The sequence below is a fragment of the Pinus tabuliformis genome, chromosome 4_2 (assembly GCF_031772625.1).
Source record: "Pinus tabuliformis cultivar Carrire ecotype Pingquan chromosome 4_2, CPIR1, whole genome shotgun sequence".
NCBI lineage: Eukaryota > Viridiplantae > Streptophyta > Pinopsida > Pinales > Pinaceae > Pinus > Pinus tabuliformis.
Window position 1 is genome coordinate 428,089,600 of NC_142304.1, and position 18,767 is coordinate 428,108,366.

At 40.0% G+C, this 18,767-nt stretch overlaps 1 protein-coding gene across 1 annotated transcript in view; it reads right to left on the reverse strand.

Moving 5' to 3' along the window:
- Positions 1 to 18,767, reverse strand: part of LOC149169788 (Metallo-hydrolase/oxidoreductase superfamily protein) — a 388,346-nt gene that overhangs the window by 104,128 nt on the left and 265,451 nt on the right. The window contains exons 6-7 of the mRNA XM_089428815.1: positions 15,337 to 15,528; positions 15,086 to 15,176 (exon numbers count right to left, since the gene is read on the reverse strand). Coding sequence (XP_089284941.1) covers positions 15,086 to 15,176; positions 15,337 to 15,528 — 283 coding nt within the window. The remainder of the gene's footprint in view (positions 1 to 15,085; positions 15,177 to 15,336; positions 15,529 to 18,767) is intronic.

Here is an 18,767-nt window from a genome sequence, read left to right on the forward strand (position 1 = left end):
TCAATTTCCTTTAAAAGTTTGGCTTTGGACCTGTGCTCCTCCATTTACTGTTGTCCAAACCCTCGAGATCTGTATCAAAGCTTTACTGGAAGTCATCAATTTTTTTTTTTAAAACGCTGCTATACCTGCAAAACTTCACACTCTTGGCCATCCACTTACAAAACGCGTTACCCCCTCAGTCACAGTTCTTTTTTGTTTCTATGCCAGCGTCAAATCAAAGCTCTCCACACTGCTCAAATTTCAAATGAGCTGCCTATTTCATGCTGCTGCTATCCTTATCCACGTTGCCACCATAACAAAACGTGCTCGTTGTGGTTTCATTCCCCTGCCTGCGCGTATTTTTCTCCCCATTCTGCACGGCAAAACCATTTCAGCTGCCTCGTCGTTTTCGAATTGTTATCCTCTGCCCGTCGAGCCTGAATCTTCAACCTGCATTGCATCTTCTCCTTGCCACACGCAGCTCTCGTTCTGCTCGTCCCACCTGCAAAGCAAATAAAAAGAGGAAACGTGAACTGTTCACCGCTGCTCCATCGGCGTTCCACAATCCGTTTCCAATTTTTATCTTTCACGCAGCCATTTACTGGATACTACCCCACGATTTCAGTACCTCTACGCCTGAGAAGAAGCTGCTCATTTTGCTGCCATCGGACCTGCACTGCAAACATTCAGATTTTTTCTCTGTCCGCCAACAGCAAGAACGCGTCCTTTTCTTTCACGCAGGCCAGTCTCAATACATTGCGCTGAACGGTAATGTTAATTTAGTTTCGATGGCCATGGTTTGGAATTAATGTAGGTCTAATTTTAGATTTAAATTAATCGTTTTTATTTTAGTTTACGTTTTAGGGTTTAACTTAAAAAAAAAATTAAATCAATTTTGATTTAACTTAATTTTTTTTTTTTAAATCGATTTTGTCTCTTATGGTTTTTTTTGTTTTATTAAATGTAGAATTTCATTAGACCTTTGATGTAGATTTAATTTTTATAGTTTAGTTTTAAGTTTAGATTAAATTTTATTTCTTTTTAGTACTTAAAATTTTAAAAAAATTATAAAAAGATATAAAATATAAAAAGACATAAAAAAAAAAATTTTTTTTAGACTTTAGATTTAGATTAGATTGTATTTTCAAGTTTTGATTATTTTAGTTTAGATTTTAACTTTAGGCCTTAAAAAAAAAAAAAAAATTGGAAATATTTTTTGGTCTTGGCTCAGGGGTTTATCACGCTTTATTTTTCCTGCTGAGGTTAAAATTTTGATGTGAGATGAATGTTTATCATTTAATGTGAATTGGCATGCTTGAATGATTATTTCGAAGATTAGCTGCACGAATATGATATTTGGTTAATGTTCAAAGTTACGTGGTTGTGTATCGAGCTTTTCGAAGTTTTAAAATTTGCTAGATCATCGATAAAATATTGTGGATTTACTGGATATCTTGCATCGTTCAAGTTATTTGATGATAAATGATTGCTGCACATGGTTTACATTTCTGCAATATCTAGTAAGTGATCGTTTAAACATCAAACCCATAAGGCACTGGTCCATTAAATTAATAAAATCAATTAAGTGTTGGTTTCCTTTCGTGTCTCCCAAACCAACTGATTCACAGTTGGTCAGTCATTTTCCATAGGGTCTACCCCCCTTAGCCGCGAGAGACAGGCTTAAACGGAGAGATCAGGGATCAGAGTGACAGCCCCTGGTCTGAGCGTTGTCGTGACAATCTGTGCGACAACAGGGTCCACCACACTTACATGACCACTACTCAACCCAATCAAGCTCCAGTCAAGCACAAGCCTCCATGCAAGGTACCAAGTGTCTCCATTCTACTTATTGCCTCAAAATCTAGCAGGTCATGTGCGATGCCTCACAAGGAGAAATCCAAATCAAAACACAACAATGAGGTGGATGCCACTGTCACCTCAACAATCCACCTCCTTTCTACTAGAATTTTACCACACAAGAGGCTTCCAGTTTAGGTCACCTAAAGGATATTCTTGGTCAAGGGTTCAAAGGTGACAAATGAATAAGATTACCAAAGATACTCAGGCTAAGGACAAGGATTGATTCTACTAAAGAAAGAATAGCATACCTTAGTAACAGCCTATAAAGAACTTATGGCCCAAGGTTTTTGATATACAATCTAAAAGTGGCACAACTAGGCATACAAGGAGAGAGAAAAAGTTTGTTATAAGGATATAATCAACAATAGGATATGTTACCACTCAATCTAGCAGGTGTCCTATGAGGAGTTCCTAAAGGTCAACTACTAGACCAAATGGAAACAACGGGACAAGGACCCACTATCACCTCAGTCAATGTCCCTTGCTCTTTATATACTTTCACCGATGGGAGGAGTTTCTATCAAGGAAATCACTAGAATGATGGGCTCAATAACAATGTACAATATGATTTCCAAAGCCCATTCAAAGTAGAGGCTCAAATAATGGCTTGCTTGATTTAAAAGCAAGAGAAGGGCTCTCCAAGAAAGGCTTATTGATAGGAGGCCTAGATTAATACCCATTAGAGTAATACAATTGATAGGAGGCCTAGACCTAGCTAAAATGATCTTAGCCATTGATTAGCTTTTAATCTGGGTCGTTGAATGTCAATGAGAAGATTATTTAAGGGAACTTGAGGGTCATTTGGAAAACACACCGAGAGATCAAGAGATCGAATTTCTAAAGTGAGAAGTCCTCAGGGGGGAATTTTGATTGAGTAGATTTCTTGCAGTTGAGGGGCAAGGATAGTTGGGTTGGAGTATCTTCTCTGGAACCCCGAATATTCAGCAAAGAGGTAGAGAAGCACCAGTGGAGGCAGCGTAGACCTAGGAAGGACTAACATTGGGCCAAGAGGGCCCACACAATGCTTGACGTAGAGCCAAAAAGGCCAGCGCAGACGTAGAGCTGTCTTCTAGCAGAAGTTCGAAATTTATTGGGGAGTTGCCGGATCAGCCAAGAGGGTCAACGTCAGAGCTCCAGGAGGCAAGGAGACCTAGCGCAGAGCTGACGCAAAGCCTCACTCCACGCAGGCCCATGCAATTACTGCGGAGGGGCAACACAGTTGTAGCCGGGGACAGTCAGTTCAGTTGTCGAATCAGCCGGGGTTTGTTGAGTGGAGTGAGGTAATCTCACTAAGTATTATGTCAGTGTCTTTTTCTCTGTAACTAGATTGCCAGAAGGACATCTAGAGTTGTATTCAGAACTACTGCTTAATAATAATAAACCCTCAAAACTGCTACACCGGTTTTCCCACATTGGGTTTTTCCGAGGACATTTGTCCAAAAATAATGGTGTCTATTGTGTTATATTTTCTTTCTTGATCAGTATCTTGTTTCTGCTTATAACTTAATTAAGTGAAGGTTGTGTTAGAGCTCGAATTTGGCCTCAGGCTGAAGAAGGCAAAATCCAAGGCAACATCAAACCACTTAGCCTCGTAGCTAGCCCTACGAGGACAGGAGAGGGCTCTCTCCGGGTCTATCTCGGCAAAAGGTCTTCAAAGGGCTGAGATGACCAATAAAGAACACTGATTTTAGGCTAGTAAACTGATAGGGAAAGTTTGATTTTAAATTTTTAGGGTTTTGTTGGAAAACTGAGCACGGCAATTTTGGGTGCGGGGATGAGACACAGTTTTTGCAGAGGTCTTTTTGGGGCAAGGTAGGAGATTGTCTTGATGCCTTTGAATTAAGTGAATGGATAGAAATGACCGGTGAGGAGCTAAAGAGAGCAAGAAACCTTCGAGAGTTCTCCTTAGACAGATGAAAACATAGATATTAAGCAAACTTAAAGGCAGAGCATAGAAACCATGAATTCTACCTTAACACTTCATTTACTTAATGTGCAGAAAAGAGAAGTAGGAAAATGATACACATAACAAACTTACAAGTACATGAGAGAAACACACCATCAACACAAAACACCACAGGAATCCCAAATAGTGCTGCAAAACCCTGGTCTTTCCTTTGCCAAAATTGCAGAGATACAAAGAGTAATACAGTCTAAGCTTATCCCTCAAGAGTCCAACCTCTCCAACCCCTGAAAATGATTGATAAAATACATAATATAGACCATGCCAACCCATTCCCTAGCCTCTAGGGGTCGAGCTCATCATCCTAGGAGCTGTTTCAACCAATTCTAAACAAAGCACTATAATCTAGGCAATCAAAACAACTTGCCTCTATAAGCTAGGAAACCAATTCATTCATTAAATGTTTGCTATTTTATGAATGAATCTTCTAGAATAGGTAAATAAGTGTCATGTCAACATGAAATTACATCAATTACATCAATGAGGGTGAAAAATCCCATCACAAGTCAAAACTGGTCAAAGCTGGGCGAATTCCTGAGCTGAAGGTGCAAAACTGGCAAATTTTCCCAACGCGTAGTGCGCCATTTCTCAACGCGTAGCACGCCTTTCAGGCCACTTTTGAGGCACTTCCCGGCATCCAAATGAGGCACAAGTGGGCTTGTTGGAAAGGTCTGGATGTCTACTTTCCAGCCCAAGTGGAATTTCTCAATTTGGTGGCCATTTGCGCCTCCAAAATTGCAATCTCCCAAGACTGCTTCCCGTGTGTCCAAAAAGTGGCAGAAGGTCATATTTTGCATGTTTTTTGACCCTTTGGGGGCTCAAATCTTCATGAAATTTCTTGGCAGTGGCTGAGCAATTGTAATCTGTCATGACAAATCCAAAAATGCTGAGTTTTCCTGCAATGGACCTCCCCAACTTAAGGGTAGCGCGCGGCGCGCTACGAGGACGCGTAGCGCGCCTGAGCCCTACGCATAGCGCGATTTTCAGATGCCTTTTGGAGGCCTTCCCGGTGTCCAAATTGGGCGCATGATAGCTCGTTGGAAAGGTCTTTAAGTCTACTTTCCAACACAACTGGAATTTTTCAATTTGGAGTTCATTTGCCCTGTCAAAAATCAAATCTCCCAAGACTGGTCAAAATGTGCCAAATGAGGCTGCCTCAAGGCAGAGTGCTGTTGCAGTCAACTTTTGAATGCCTTCCTCAACTCCAAATTGAGCTCATGATAGCTCATTGGAAAGCTCTTTGTGTCTAGTTATCATTTGACTCATCAAGAAAGTCATTTGGCCAACCAAGCTAGGAGAAAACTTGATTTTCCCAAGGTCACTTCAGAGGTGCATTTGATTCTCCTGAGGCAACGATATTTTTGACATTTCTCTAAAACCCTAACACCTGTGTAAAAAGTGAAGGAGGTTTTTCTTCTTTGGCATGTTGTGGACAAAAACCTCTCTCAGTTTTCCCAAATTCATTTTTGATTGCTCAGAAACATCATGTGAGTAAAACCTATCCCGATGTGTGAAATAAGGGATTTTGTCGAAATGAAGCGAAATGAAGGGGATAAGAGGCTTCTAAATTCTTGGGGAAATTTTTGGAAGTAGGGAGGGATGTTAGGGAGCAGGGGAAAGTGGAATCATGAAGATCGAGTGAGGGGAAGGAGTCCAAAAGGGAAAAACACAGGCCCAACCTAGAAAATTGTCAAGTTGTAGCAAGAAACTAGGGTTTGCGCGAAAATGAGGAATTTGGGGGATCTCAGTGATGGGAAGCATTTGATAAGGTACATGAAGGATAGGGGAAGGTGTATGAACATCTGGATACAAGTTTTGCCGATGATTTGACCGTCCAAGAGAAATTGCCTTCAAAACCCTAGGAGAGGGAAATGACCTTACCTAGGCGCAACTGAAGCATGAACAAGGTGTGAAATGACCCAATGGAACATGACATGATGAGGACAACCCTATGAATGATGATAGGCTCAGCTGAATGATGACATGGACCGACATTTGGGCAATTTTGAAAGGAGTGAAAGCAAACCCTAGACCTAATGCCTAGTGACCAAATTTTGCTTGAAAACTCTTTGAAATGACAAAATTTGACCTGGACACTCTGAGACCACTTTGTAAGAGCATATTTGATCACTGGAGGAAGGCTGGAAAGACTGACACTAACAGGTCGCAGTGTATGTATTACGATATTTGTTGTAGAAAACTGCAAGTAATTTGTTTAAAGGAATTTAACAAATAGGAGTAATATCATCAGTTGTTCAGTTGTTGCAGTAGGGATTCTAGTTGTGGAATTTTCACATTTTTGCTTTTATTGATTTTTCTTTTTACAACTGCTCGAGGTTCCAGGAAATGAGATCATGATGTGAATGATATAGCAGTGGATACCCTCTTAAGGTTGGGCGGTTCATCCTCCACCAGGGGTTGGGGCAATCATGGGTTCCTTAATGATGCAAGGGTTTCTCATAAGGGGCCTTAGGAACTAAGGTGATGGCCATAATGATAGGGGTAGAGCTCTTGTTTGACTTTTGCCCACATGCTAAATTTTTATGTCTCGATTGTTTTTTGCATTTTATGGTACATTTCCTGTTGTAAGTGGCCAAATTATGCTTTTAACTTTCGTTTTAGCTGCATCAACCTTCGAGGCATCATTCCAGGCCCGACCTAAAGTGTGGACAAGGGGGGGGGGCTAACTCCTTGTGGACCCAATGGACAAATGTGGACCCAGATGGGAAATATGTGAAAAGGAGTTATAATGAGCAGAGGGGAGTGATGTATGTGGTATCAAGAAGCGAGACCACACAACCAAAATCAGGGTTTCCCAGGTAGTGCCACTCCTAAAGCTAGTAGCCAATAGAGGAGATCCCACGAAACTAAAATACAAGACTAACCACCAAATTGGACAAGGGGACAAGAGTACAGACCAAGCTCATTCTTTCCGTCGAATCCCCACTAATCCATGCCAGATGTGTCCATGATAAGTAAGCAAAAATACCCAATTACATAATGAAAACCATACCTTCGTGGTTGGAAGGCCCACCTTCAAACATATGATCATAAAAAATGGATGAGGGCACATAACAACTGGCTTAGGTGGCAGATATAGTTCACATCGAGCTATCTGGTGGTTGCAAGGGACTGCTGGTTGCCGGCTAAAGACCATCTAGGAGAAAAAATCTCCTATGGGTGTCACTCACTGGTGGTGGGTAACAGGATCCACAAACCTTCAGTTGAACCTAATTTGAAGCCTTAGTGCAAAATTAGGGTTTTCTAGTCAAAGAATTGCCTAGGGTTGATGACGCCAACATTAGAGAGAGATTTCAAACCATGCAAATTGCTAGATTTTGATGTTTTAAAGCTCAACAAAGGTAGAATATCCTCTAACCAGCTCATTTTTCAGGCCATAGTTGAATTTGGCCTCAAACCCTAACCCTAGTAGCTTGTCTTGAAGGACCAAAAATTTAGGGCCTGTTACCCACCACCTGTGGGTGATCCCATAGGAGAATTTTTCTCCTAGATTTATCTTCAACCAACAACCAACAACCCCCGAAAGCCACTAGTGTAACCGATATGTGTTAGCGAATCTCCACTCTCTGAGTCAGTTGTCGAATACTTAATAAATAATGGGCAATTTCACATGGCCTCAAGAAGATGTATTCAACAGATTTGGCTTAAACCCTTGATTATGATCTTTCCTCAAAATGATCTGCAATAAACCTTCAGGCTGGAAAGATGCACAACTCTGATACCACTGTAATATTCCCAATTGGAAAATTTGATAGTATATACCAAAAATAAGCTTGAAAATCAAAATAATCACAAATAGACACACAATCTAGCAATTTGATACACAAATAGACGCTAATAAATCACTGAGACATTTTATTAATCTACTAGAAAGAGTACATCAACATGAAGGAATAGTGGAATCTGGCTTGCCGAGCAAGCAGAGAAAACCCTCAAAAAGATCTCTGACAAAAATGTTGTATGACCCTAGTAATGTTGTAGATAGATCAGTGAGAACATTGTTGTAACCTGCTATTGCAATACCTGTTCTCTCCAAAACTCCGCTGAAGGACCATGAGATTTTTGGATGAAATCTCCTCAAGAGTGTTGGGTTTTCGTCCAACACCCAATAGCAAACCCGAGGGTTTCCGTCCTGGGGCTATAGAAGTTGGGAACTAGCTTGTCTAAAGCTCATCAACAGAAAATATCAACAATCCAAGATGTCCTCAAATGGTCTCCTCCTCCTCCTTTTATAGATTTGATGGACCCCTCTAGAAGCCTCCATTTTATTATTAATTTAATCACTAGTACCTTTTCCTTCTTTTTATTTTAATTAAAATACCTTTTTAATTTGGGAAAATGGTAAATTGGCCACCATTCCTCCTCATACCAGCAAAAGTCACTTCCCCCCATCTCATTGTGTAGATCTTCTCATTCTGGTTCCAATGAGCTATTACAATAAGGTGTTTCATCAAGTATTCTTCCCGGAATGCCACCTTAAGCATAATCAATTTAGGTTCCATAATAACCCTGTTTTCCGAAAGTTGTCGACATGAAACGAAACAAAAGGCAAGGTGTGTGGATGATGGAGTATGCCAAACGAATGCCATCCGATCCCAAAGAAACTCCACAAAACTCCATAAATCCCCTCCAAAAGCTCCTGGGCCCGCTAATGGAGTAAACCTGCTCTTGTGACCTAGCTTCCTACAACCATGGAATTCCATCCTGACCACGCCATAAGGGAAACCAGAAACAGGAACATGACATATTTGCGAGATCATTGATAACAAATGGAACAATCAACTCCATCGTCGTACACATGTAGCCAAGTATTTCTTGAACCCAAAGTATCATTATAAAGCTTAGCTAGTGTCAAGTCCCTTCTCAAATACATTTGTAACAGGGTGCGGCTACACAATTTTGCACAATTTTGGCTAAGGAAGAGAACCCCTCATTTTCGACTTAGGGACTTAGGAGGCAATTCGACTTTATTTGGCTGCTAGTCGAATGTGGGGGCCACTTACATGAGAATTCGAACTGGGCCATTCGAATGGCTTGGAGGGAAGTCGAATAGGTGGATGGAGGGGCCCACATGAGGCAAGGAAGGCCCAAGGAGTTATAAGGAGGAAGATGCTCTCATTTTGGTTTCATTCTTACACCTTGCAAACAAAATTACTTGATTGTTTGCTTTACTGTTTAGCAAAGTCAACCGACTGTTTAGCCACAAATCTCTCAAGTGGGAGATTCAACCTTTCCTTCGGGGGACCTTTCGTGCCTGCTCTAGGGAAGCAATTTCATAGTCATTTCAGGAGATCCGGGAGTACGTTGCAGCATTCTCATTAAGACACAAACAGAGAGTGCTTATTTCTGGCTAGCTGGAGAATACGCAAGAGGAGTTGGAGCTATCAATAATTAGTTATTTGCCAGGAGAGTTAGAGGATTGGAAGAATAGCAATAGGCCAGCATTCCTTGGGAGTTTTGGAGCCAGGATCCCAATGATTCGAATTACTGGGCTTGGGGACAGCGCAAAGGGCCAGTCCAACATTTTTTCACAGGGCTTAGGAGCAGGTGCCATAGGCTGGAAGCCCACATGGGAAGTCAGGGGATTGATAGTAGGGGTCAGCCCAGCATTTTGGGACCTTTTTGAGAGGATTTACAAGCAGATTCCAGCAGGCCGAGTTTTGCAGTTGCAACTGAGGTTGGGCTCCAAGGGGGTCGAAGTCTAAACTAGCCAAAATCCTTCATGGGTTTAGACCAAGGAGTCCAGGGCTAAAAGCATATAATTTTTTGAGCATAGGAAGTGGACCTTTCAGCCATTCAAACTTCAGTAGAAAGGCAGTTTTCTGGGCAGCGCAGTGCAGATTGGTGCAGCAGTTGGAGCAGTCACCAGATAAGCCATTTTCTCACCTGGGTTTGTTCATGCTTGTCCACTGAGACAAGCCTAGGTGCACCGTTCTATTATCATTTGTATTTTGCCTTCAAAGAAGTAATGAAATGGCTCAGCAGTTCCATATTTGCAGCGTTTCTATGGGTGTTTAATGTATATTTCGTTTTCATATTTTGCTGCACAGATTATTTTTTTTTATATCACTTATATTCCTATTTAGGAATATTATAGCTAGGAGAAGGTCAACTTGGGGAGGTCAGAGATGGATTATGCAAGTACTTGGAATGCATGGTCCCTGAAGAGTCACAGTAGTTTGAAATACGTCGACAACGCAACACTTTCACTAGGGCCATATGTACATTTGGCAAAAGCTAACAAAGATTACAAGAGATGAGGATCAACCAAGTAAGCAATTCCATTTTTTTTAAGTTCAATTGTTTAAAATTCAAACTGTAAATACTTGCCTTTTCATACAAAGTTCAAACTTACCATCTAGATTGTTGAACGATGAACTAACTTTAGTCTTTTTCTTTGCAATTGCAGCTCATTGGTGGGAGTTGTTTGGAAGCCAATGTCCTCAGTTGCAAAAGTTTGCAGTTAGAGTTCTCAACCAAACTTGCAGTGCTTTTGGGTGTGAGTGCAATTGGTCTATTTTTGAACAAATTCACATGAAGAAGAGAAACCCTTTCGAACAAAAATGGTTAAATGATCGTGTCTTCATGTAGTACAACCTTCAATGAAGGCACACTAGTTGTTGAATAGATGACCTGATACAGATCCCATTGAGTTGGATGATATTGATCCAACTTCAAAATGGGTGGATGGGACTTAAATCGCTAAGTTTGATCTTGATTTTGATATTGATGTCATGGAGTTGGGAGGTGTTGACCCTGTTGTCGCGCAGATTGGCACGACAACGCTCGGACCGGGGGCTGTCACTCTAATCCCCGATCCCTCCGTTTAAGCCTGTCTCCCGTGGCTAAGGGGGGTAGTCCCTGCAAGATGATGAAGACCAACTGTCGACCAGTTGGTTGGGAGACACGAGATACGATATAAAATGCACTCGATGGATTTGATTTTATTTAGCAGACCAGTGCCTTAAGAGATTGTTATTAAAATGATTACTTGTCAGATGATTATAGAAACATAAACCGCGAACAACAATCATTTGTCATCAGCAGATATCAGCGAAATCACATAACCAAAACGATATCCAGCGACTGAGAATTTTAAAAGATGAACACTTTAAACCACCACGAATCATAAACCATCAACCAGATATCAACTTCGCATCTCGACTTGAAAATTTAGCATGAAAGATATAACATGAAAACCACTGAAATCTGACAAAAAATAATTTTCCAAAATTTTAATATTTTTTCAAATTTTTTTTTTTATTTTTTTATTTTTTTAAATATTAAAAAAATGAAAATTAAAAAAAATCTAAAATTTATAATCTATTCTAAAACAAAACTATAAAAAATTAAAATAAACCCAAAAATCTTTTTTATTTTATTTTTTAATATCTAAATCTAAATCTAAAAGGTATATACATAAACATTAATTAACATATAAAACAAAATTTATAATCTACAGAAATAAACTAAAGTAAAACTAAATCTAAACAATTAACTATACAAACATAAATCTAAAACCTAAATATTAAAATCCATCATAAATCAAAACTATACAAAACTAAAATTTTAATCCTAACAAAAAGAAACTATTTAAAATCTAAAAATGACAAAATTTAAACTATAACAAAACACTAAACAAACCTGAACTAAACGTAAAAAAAAAACTACGACAATATATACATAAACCCAAGACGTTGAAATGATAATGCCTGACCCAGTCGAAGAAAAAAATTGAAGGAAACTCACGCTGGAGAAAATGAAACGACACGCAGACGTTTGCAAAGGGAATTTACCTGGCCCGGGACTGAGGACGGCGGACGGATTTACAATTACCTGATGTAACTGGAACCTCCGCGTGATATACTCACAGCTGGTTCTCTTGAAATCTTTTCACGCTGGATGGAGTAAACACGTTTTCTTTGTCCAGCCAACACACCAATGTATATAAAAAAAAATCGCCCAGGATTATTCAACGTATGCGTTGCAGCCTCTAATCCTTTTGGAGTATCCGAAACTTGCAGACGGCAGCTGCAAAAAATGGATTGAAAAGGGCCACGAAAACGCAGACCTCAGCTAGATCGTTGCTTGCTTCAGATTTTCCTTTCTGCAGTAACTTCCTTTCTTCCGGATTATAAGATGGAGTTTATCGTTTGCAGGTGCAGCGGGCGAGAGAGGAATATGACGGCGGCCCTGAAGCGTGCAGCCTCCAGCAATCTGACGGTGGCTCCCCTTTAAATATTGAATTTGAAACGCAGTTTGCCTGAGATACGATTAACAATGAAGCTGCAAATACCCTGCGTGAAAAGGAGCTAGCTGGGCAATCTTGACAGCGGACAAAGCAACGCCTCACAATGAAACAGAATTAACACACCAGCATATCAGATTAGACTGCCGGCTCCACCCGTGATCTTGGCAATCGATGCTAATTTCGCAGGCTGAGACAATAATATTCAGCCATGGACGGAGGATGACCCAGCTGCTTTCGGATTGACGGCAGAATTGGCTTGTGCTTGATGTAAATCACCTGTTGGCGGCTTATTGCAGAGTGTGTCGGCGTGTCAACCTTGATGGCAATCCTGCCATTGCAAAAAGGACAAAACCCTAATAAAAACTGTACAAAAGTTTGAAACCCTAGATCCAAAAAATTTGAAACCCTAGAACAGCTAATTAATGTACAGATTTTGGCCCCCTACACAGCCAGATTTAACAATAAGAGCAGAAATATTTTCAATATATCAGAAATTTTGAACTTCACTGTGAACAGAAAGAGAATCTCTCAATGTAAAACAGAAACAGAAACTTTGAATGATTAACCCAGGGAACAATCAGCTGGGCTCTGCACAGAAAGTGCTTGCGGGAGTTGGCTGGTTCAGCCGAGAACTTCCCCGAACGCCCACACAATTTCCTTCAAAAAATGTTTTCCTGCACATCTCAAGCAACCATCAGCAAAGAGAGAGAGAAAGCTGCTAGATCTCAGGAAATAATGGAGATACCTGCCATTATTTCAGAAACCCTAGCAGCCTTCAAACCCTAGCAGGTGAACAAGATACCTGTGCTCACACTACTCTAAAAACAAGCTATGATTAATGGCTGAAAACTAAAATATGCAGAAAATTAAAGATCTCACAGCAATTCCGGAGAGTAACACCAGCCAGTTTTGAACCCCAAAGTCTTTTTATTAATCAGAAAATCAGATTACAAGAGAGCTTTTCAGTACAGACTCACAGATCAGATGATTTGAAATGACCCCCTAAGACCCTATATAAAGGAAATGATCCTAACGGCTAGTTCGAGTAATCCATGTAGAAATGATCTCGACCGTTGATGAGGATCAAGACATCTCTTGATCTCATCCGTCGATTTATTCACTTAAAATATTATTATTTTATTAGTTAGGGTTTTTTGCTTGATTTTTTAATTTTTTATTATTTTTCATTATTTTATTATTTTTATTCATTTTTTAATTTTTTAATTCATTTTAAAATGGATCACTGAACTAAACCTTCGAAAACATCACCTAGGACCTAGAACTTAGGATTCATGAGGGGATTTAAAACATTTCTCGACCCTCAGGACACATTACATCACGACTTTTACAAAATTACATCTTAAGGGACAAACCCATTTAATACAGACCCTCACAAAACACCCAGCTCTGCGACACAACGATAATCTAGCAGATCAACACACTAGGATTCTCCTAAAGTTCTAATGACAAAATCAATCCCGGCTTTGGGGTCAGGTTTGAAGGAAAACTCTGCCGATCCGTGGATCGGTGAGACAAAAAACCTTCCGGGACGTAGATTATCATCAGAAAGTTAGGTCCACCTAGGCAAAATACATACATGACTCTGATCTGCTTAGATTATTTACAACTTATACATGCAGACTGGGTTTACAACAAAAAAAAATCAAGCTGCTGATGATGGCAGGATGGCACGGACATGCTGATCAGGTGCTGCTTCTTTCTGTCAAGAAAAACGGGGTGCACTGCATGGGTAGTTGACCAGTAGAGGTCAACAGACCCCAATGTAAATTTGGTAGTCGAACTAGGAGCTAAAGGAAGAAAACCACCAAGACCAAGCATGGCACATGGTGAGGAAAGCAGTAGTCGTGCAGCTCGGCAAATTCGTGCTTCTTGTTTTGCTAGGTAGCCTAGGCCTAGTGTAGTTGCTAATACTAGTACTACTACTAAGGCTGCGGAGCAGTTTGAGGAGTCCTCAAACTCTGAGCCAGATGATGCTTATGTAGTTCCAAGTGATGATCACATGTTTAGTAGTGATGATGAGTTTCATGAGTGATCATGTTGATCAGTGATTTGTAGTAGGCTAGTTGCCTAGTAGCTTTAGTTGTAGCAATGTTTTTGGACTCTAGAGGCCATTTAAAGCCTCATTGGTTATGTGTTTTGCTGATGATACGTATTGCACTTGGTGCCATTTTGATATATGCTATTATGCACCCGTACATGGTATATAGATGAGCAAACATTGCATATTTTGTCTTTGATGGTTTGGAATCTTAAAAATAAAATAAAAAATTCATTGAAACTCAGTTATTTTATGTATTTTTTTCAATTCTGGTTTATTGAATCTGATTCAATCCAGTTTGATTCCAGTTCCAGTTCGAATCTGCCTAATAAATTCTTTGCATGTCAAGTGGAAGATCATCTCATTTGGGGTTTCCCTTGCAAAATGTTGAAACCAAATCTGGAACTGACTAGAGATCCAATCCAAAAGGGACAGACAAATCCCTTTGGAATCTAGACAAAAATATCTAAAACAAACACATACCAAAATTAGACACATTAGCTTGATTAAGCTTTTCGACTCCAATTATTTTCACTACATAAACATAAAAAAGAGGTTGCAAATGTTTATCCTTATTGCACCTACTTCAAGATATGATCATCATCCACACAAATACTACAAGGTGAAAGTTAGAAAGGGAGGACACATAAATCCACTAGTCAATCAAGTAGAAATATATGTCATTAATATCAATAGAACTATATCGAAGCATAACTTGTTGAGAGCACATAAATCCATCCTTGGAGTAATAGACCCACATTAAGGTAGAAAAAGTCTATATAGAAAGCATGATATTCAGATATATTTTGCTACTATCTCATAACTTTCTAGATTTTTAAAATGTTATAATCAAGATTGGTAAAGCAGTATATAGGGAAGTGAATAGTTTTAACATTTGAAGTCTGTGTTCACCCTTTCAGCTTGCTATTTCAAACTGGAAATCAAAACTAACCTTGAATGACTCCATTGTTCCATCTGAGTAAAGAATACTAGAAAGAATGCCTTTGCTCTCAAGATCTCCATTGTTCATTGGCACAATAAACCTATGCTCAAAGAAAACTCCTTAGCAAGAAGAAAATATAACTCATAGTTCTACATGACTTGAACAAAGTCAAACTTTCAACCATCTAGATAACATATATTTTTTTAAATTATTAACAATTGCACTCTTAAATCTAAGAGCGCTACAAAACAAATTTATACCTGGCATTTAATAATTGTGCCAATTCAACTGCATCCTCCTGTCCAGAGACAAGAGTGAATGCAGGAAGTAACTGTTTGATAACAGGCGTTATGATGACATCAGCATGTTTTCCTTGTAATAGAGATTTGTTATATACACAATGAGGCTCATAGTATAGTACAAATTTTGGATCCTGTGCTTCTATAAAGTACCTGGAAGATAGAATTGAACAATTTCATCATGGTAATCATAACCAATAAAATAATTAGCATTCTAAAACAATGAAGATAGATCAACAGTAATTCCAGGCAAGCTACGTTAGGGTTTGTTGCAAATGCACTGCTCTTGCATATTAAAACAGGCAAAGAATATTGTTGAAACACACTCAGAAACTTGAGAAGTAATATACCATTCACAAAACATACTATCATTCCCTTATGACAAGGGTTGCTTTGATCACATCTGCGATAGCTTACTATGATCAGTTTAACATCAAGACTCAAACCCCTCTTGTCAGATGTTATATTCAAACCAATCACAGGGGCAAAAGGTCAATACAAAACAAAGAAAATTGCTACAGTAAAATCAATATCATTTCATTCAAGAGAAGGCTCATTTTTGCTTGATTCTCATTAAACTTAAAATTTTGTAAAAGTTGTTTGTTCAAATACTTTCTCAAAACTGCAGATGTTTCCATTTCTAACGACAAACCTAGACCTGCTTTCAATGTGATGAGTTGCTACAATTAAAACAAAGCATGTCTGGTATTTGGCAACAATTACGCTGATCTAAGGCCTTGTTACCCCTCTTTCAGCTGGGGTACATATCTGCACATTGTCATTTTTGGCAGCACCATTCTAAGCCCAAAGAATGCAAGTCAAGAGCCCTGTAGGTCATGTGGAGGTTATGTCTTATGGTATCCTAGGCCTATTATGGTTGGCCATGGCTGGTCCTGCCAATACCCACTCTTAACTCCTTTCATCCTGGATAGGGTTGGAGGACATACTGTGGTTCTTTTGGGAATCATGGTTTAGGTGAACCATTGGTTATGCAGTGTTGATTGCACATTGTATGATCAGTCCAACCCATGTCCTATGCACACCTATGTTAGCCCCAAAATCTAGCAGGCCTTCAAGAAGGGCACCCTATAAGGCTAAAACTAGACCAAGAGACAACAATGGGGTAGTGCCTCTCTATCACCACAACCAAGGCCCAAAACCTCTTCTCTTTACGAATTTCCACCAATGGGAGCAGTCTTGATATGTAAAGGGTTGCCTAATGGATATTCTAAGGTTAGGGTACAAGGTGACACAATAAAGCTTCCCACAAGAAAGGCACCATTTAGGTTCAAAACTCCAATTGGGGGCAACTCACTTCCTTGATTGAAGTCTACAAGACCTAGGGTTTGATTGATGAGTTGATTGTTGGTGTAATAAAAGGTCAAGGCTTGGAGAAAAGGTTTGCGACAATGTATACTAGCAATTCCAAGGCTCATGAAACCTCAAAGAAGCCCCTAAGTTGAAGCATGTTAATTTTAGGTATGTTCTATGCTTAGAGCAATTTATTTCAATTTTCACAGCTAGCTCCATATCTTTTCCAGATTAGCAATCACATCAACATTAAAGTAAACTGCAGATAGAACATAAACATAAATCGCAGAAGACAAGCCAAGACAAGAGGACACAAGATGTGGCGCTAGCCAGGGACAAACCCCAATGTGGGGAAACCCTTGATAAATTATTCTTATATGTTCTTCAATAGTTCAGCAGAGAGAGAGAGAGATAGTACGTTTACAACAGAAGTCAACACTTTGACTTATCTAGATAAGAGCATAGATCATCTCTAAGAAGATGATACATGAGATCAGTTGAAGACATGCTACTTCAACTAATTCTCCAAGGTGACTCCTTCACTTATCATTGTGCTGCATTTCGTCATCATGCTGCACCATTCTGCACCCATCATCACTATGCTGCATCTCATCATGCTTCATTAATCATGACTGTACCCATCACTGTACTGCATTATGTGCAATTGTTGCACCATGTTGCCATCCTGACCTATGTGTTGGCTGCACCTTGCTTGCTTGTTGTCCCTTGCTTGCTTGTTGTCCCTAGCATGCTTGTTGTGCTTAGCATGCTTGTTGTTGCATGCTAATTGTCCCTTGCATGCTAGCTGTAATATTGCATGCTTGGTGTATTTGCTGCTAAGTACCATACAATAGTCCCAATGTTAGTTAGTTGTCCCTTGCATGTTGCTCTCCTCCGAAGATAGATGCTCTGGTTGTTTCGGCAATTCTAGCAGTTTCTGTTGTTCCCGACAGTTCAGGCAGTTCCAGTTGTTCCCGGCAGTTCTGGCAGTCCCAACAGTGCCAGCAATTCTGGCAGTTTTAGCAGTTCCGGCATTTCCGCTTTTCCGTCTTTTCCGGCTTTTCCGGCAGTTCCGGCTTCTCCAGCTTTTCCGTCTTTTCCGGCAGTTCCGACTTTTCCGGCATTTCCAGCTTTTCCGACAGTTTCGGCTTTTCCGGCTTTTCCGGCAATTCTGGCAATTCCAACTTTTTCAGAAGTTCTAGCTTTTCCGACAGTTTCGACTTTTCCGACTTTTCTAGCAGTTCCATCTTTTCTGGCATTTCCGGCAGTTCCAAATTTTCTGGCAGTTCTGGCTTTTCCGACTTTTCCAGCGTTTTGAGCAACGTAGAGCTTATTCTCCCATGACTGCATTTAGATCTAGGGCATGTTATCTAAGGCAGCGCATATCCTAGGGCACTCCCTCTAGCTCTCATCTTCATCAAACCCAAAACAGGATGAAGTGAGATCACAAGAGTGAGTGTGTGTGTGACAAATGACTTCAAGTCCTCTTCTATTTATACGAAAATGTAGAGGTTGAATAAACATGACTATTGGGCTTTTGAGCCTGTTGACCCCTACTGGTCAACTACCCATGCAGTGCACCCCGTTTTTCTTGACAGAAAGAAGCAGCACCTGATCGGCATGTCCGTGCCATCCTGCCATCAGCAGCAGCTTGATGATTTCAATTGTAAACCCAGTCTGCATATATGAATTGTAAATAATCTAAGCAGACATGAGTCATGTATGTAATTTGCCTAGGTGGACCTAACTTTCTGTTGATGATCTACGTCCCGGAAGGTTTTTTGTCTCACCGATCCACGGATCGGCAGAGTTTTCCTTCAAACCTGACCCCAAAGCCGGGATGGATTCCGTCATCAGAAAGTTTGGGAGAGTCTTATATGTTAGTCTGCTAGATTATAGTTGTGTCGCAGAACTGGGTGTTCTATGAGGGTCTGTGTTAAGTGGGTTCATCCTTTTGAGATGTAAATTGTAAAAAAATCATGATGTAATGTGTCCTGAGGGTTGAGAAATGTTTTAAATCCCCTCGTGAGTCCTAAGTCCTAGGTCCTAGGTGATGTTTCCAATGGCTTAGTTCGATGATC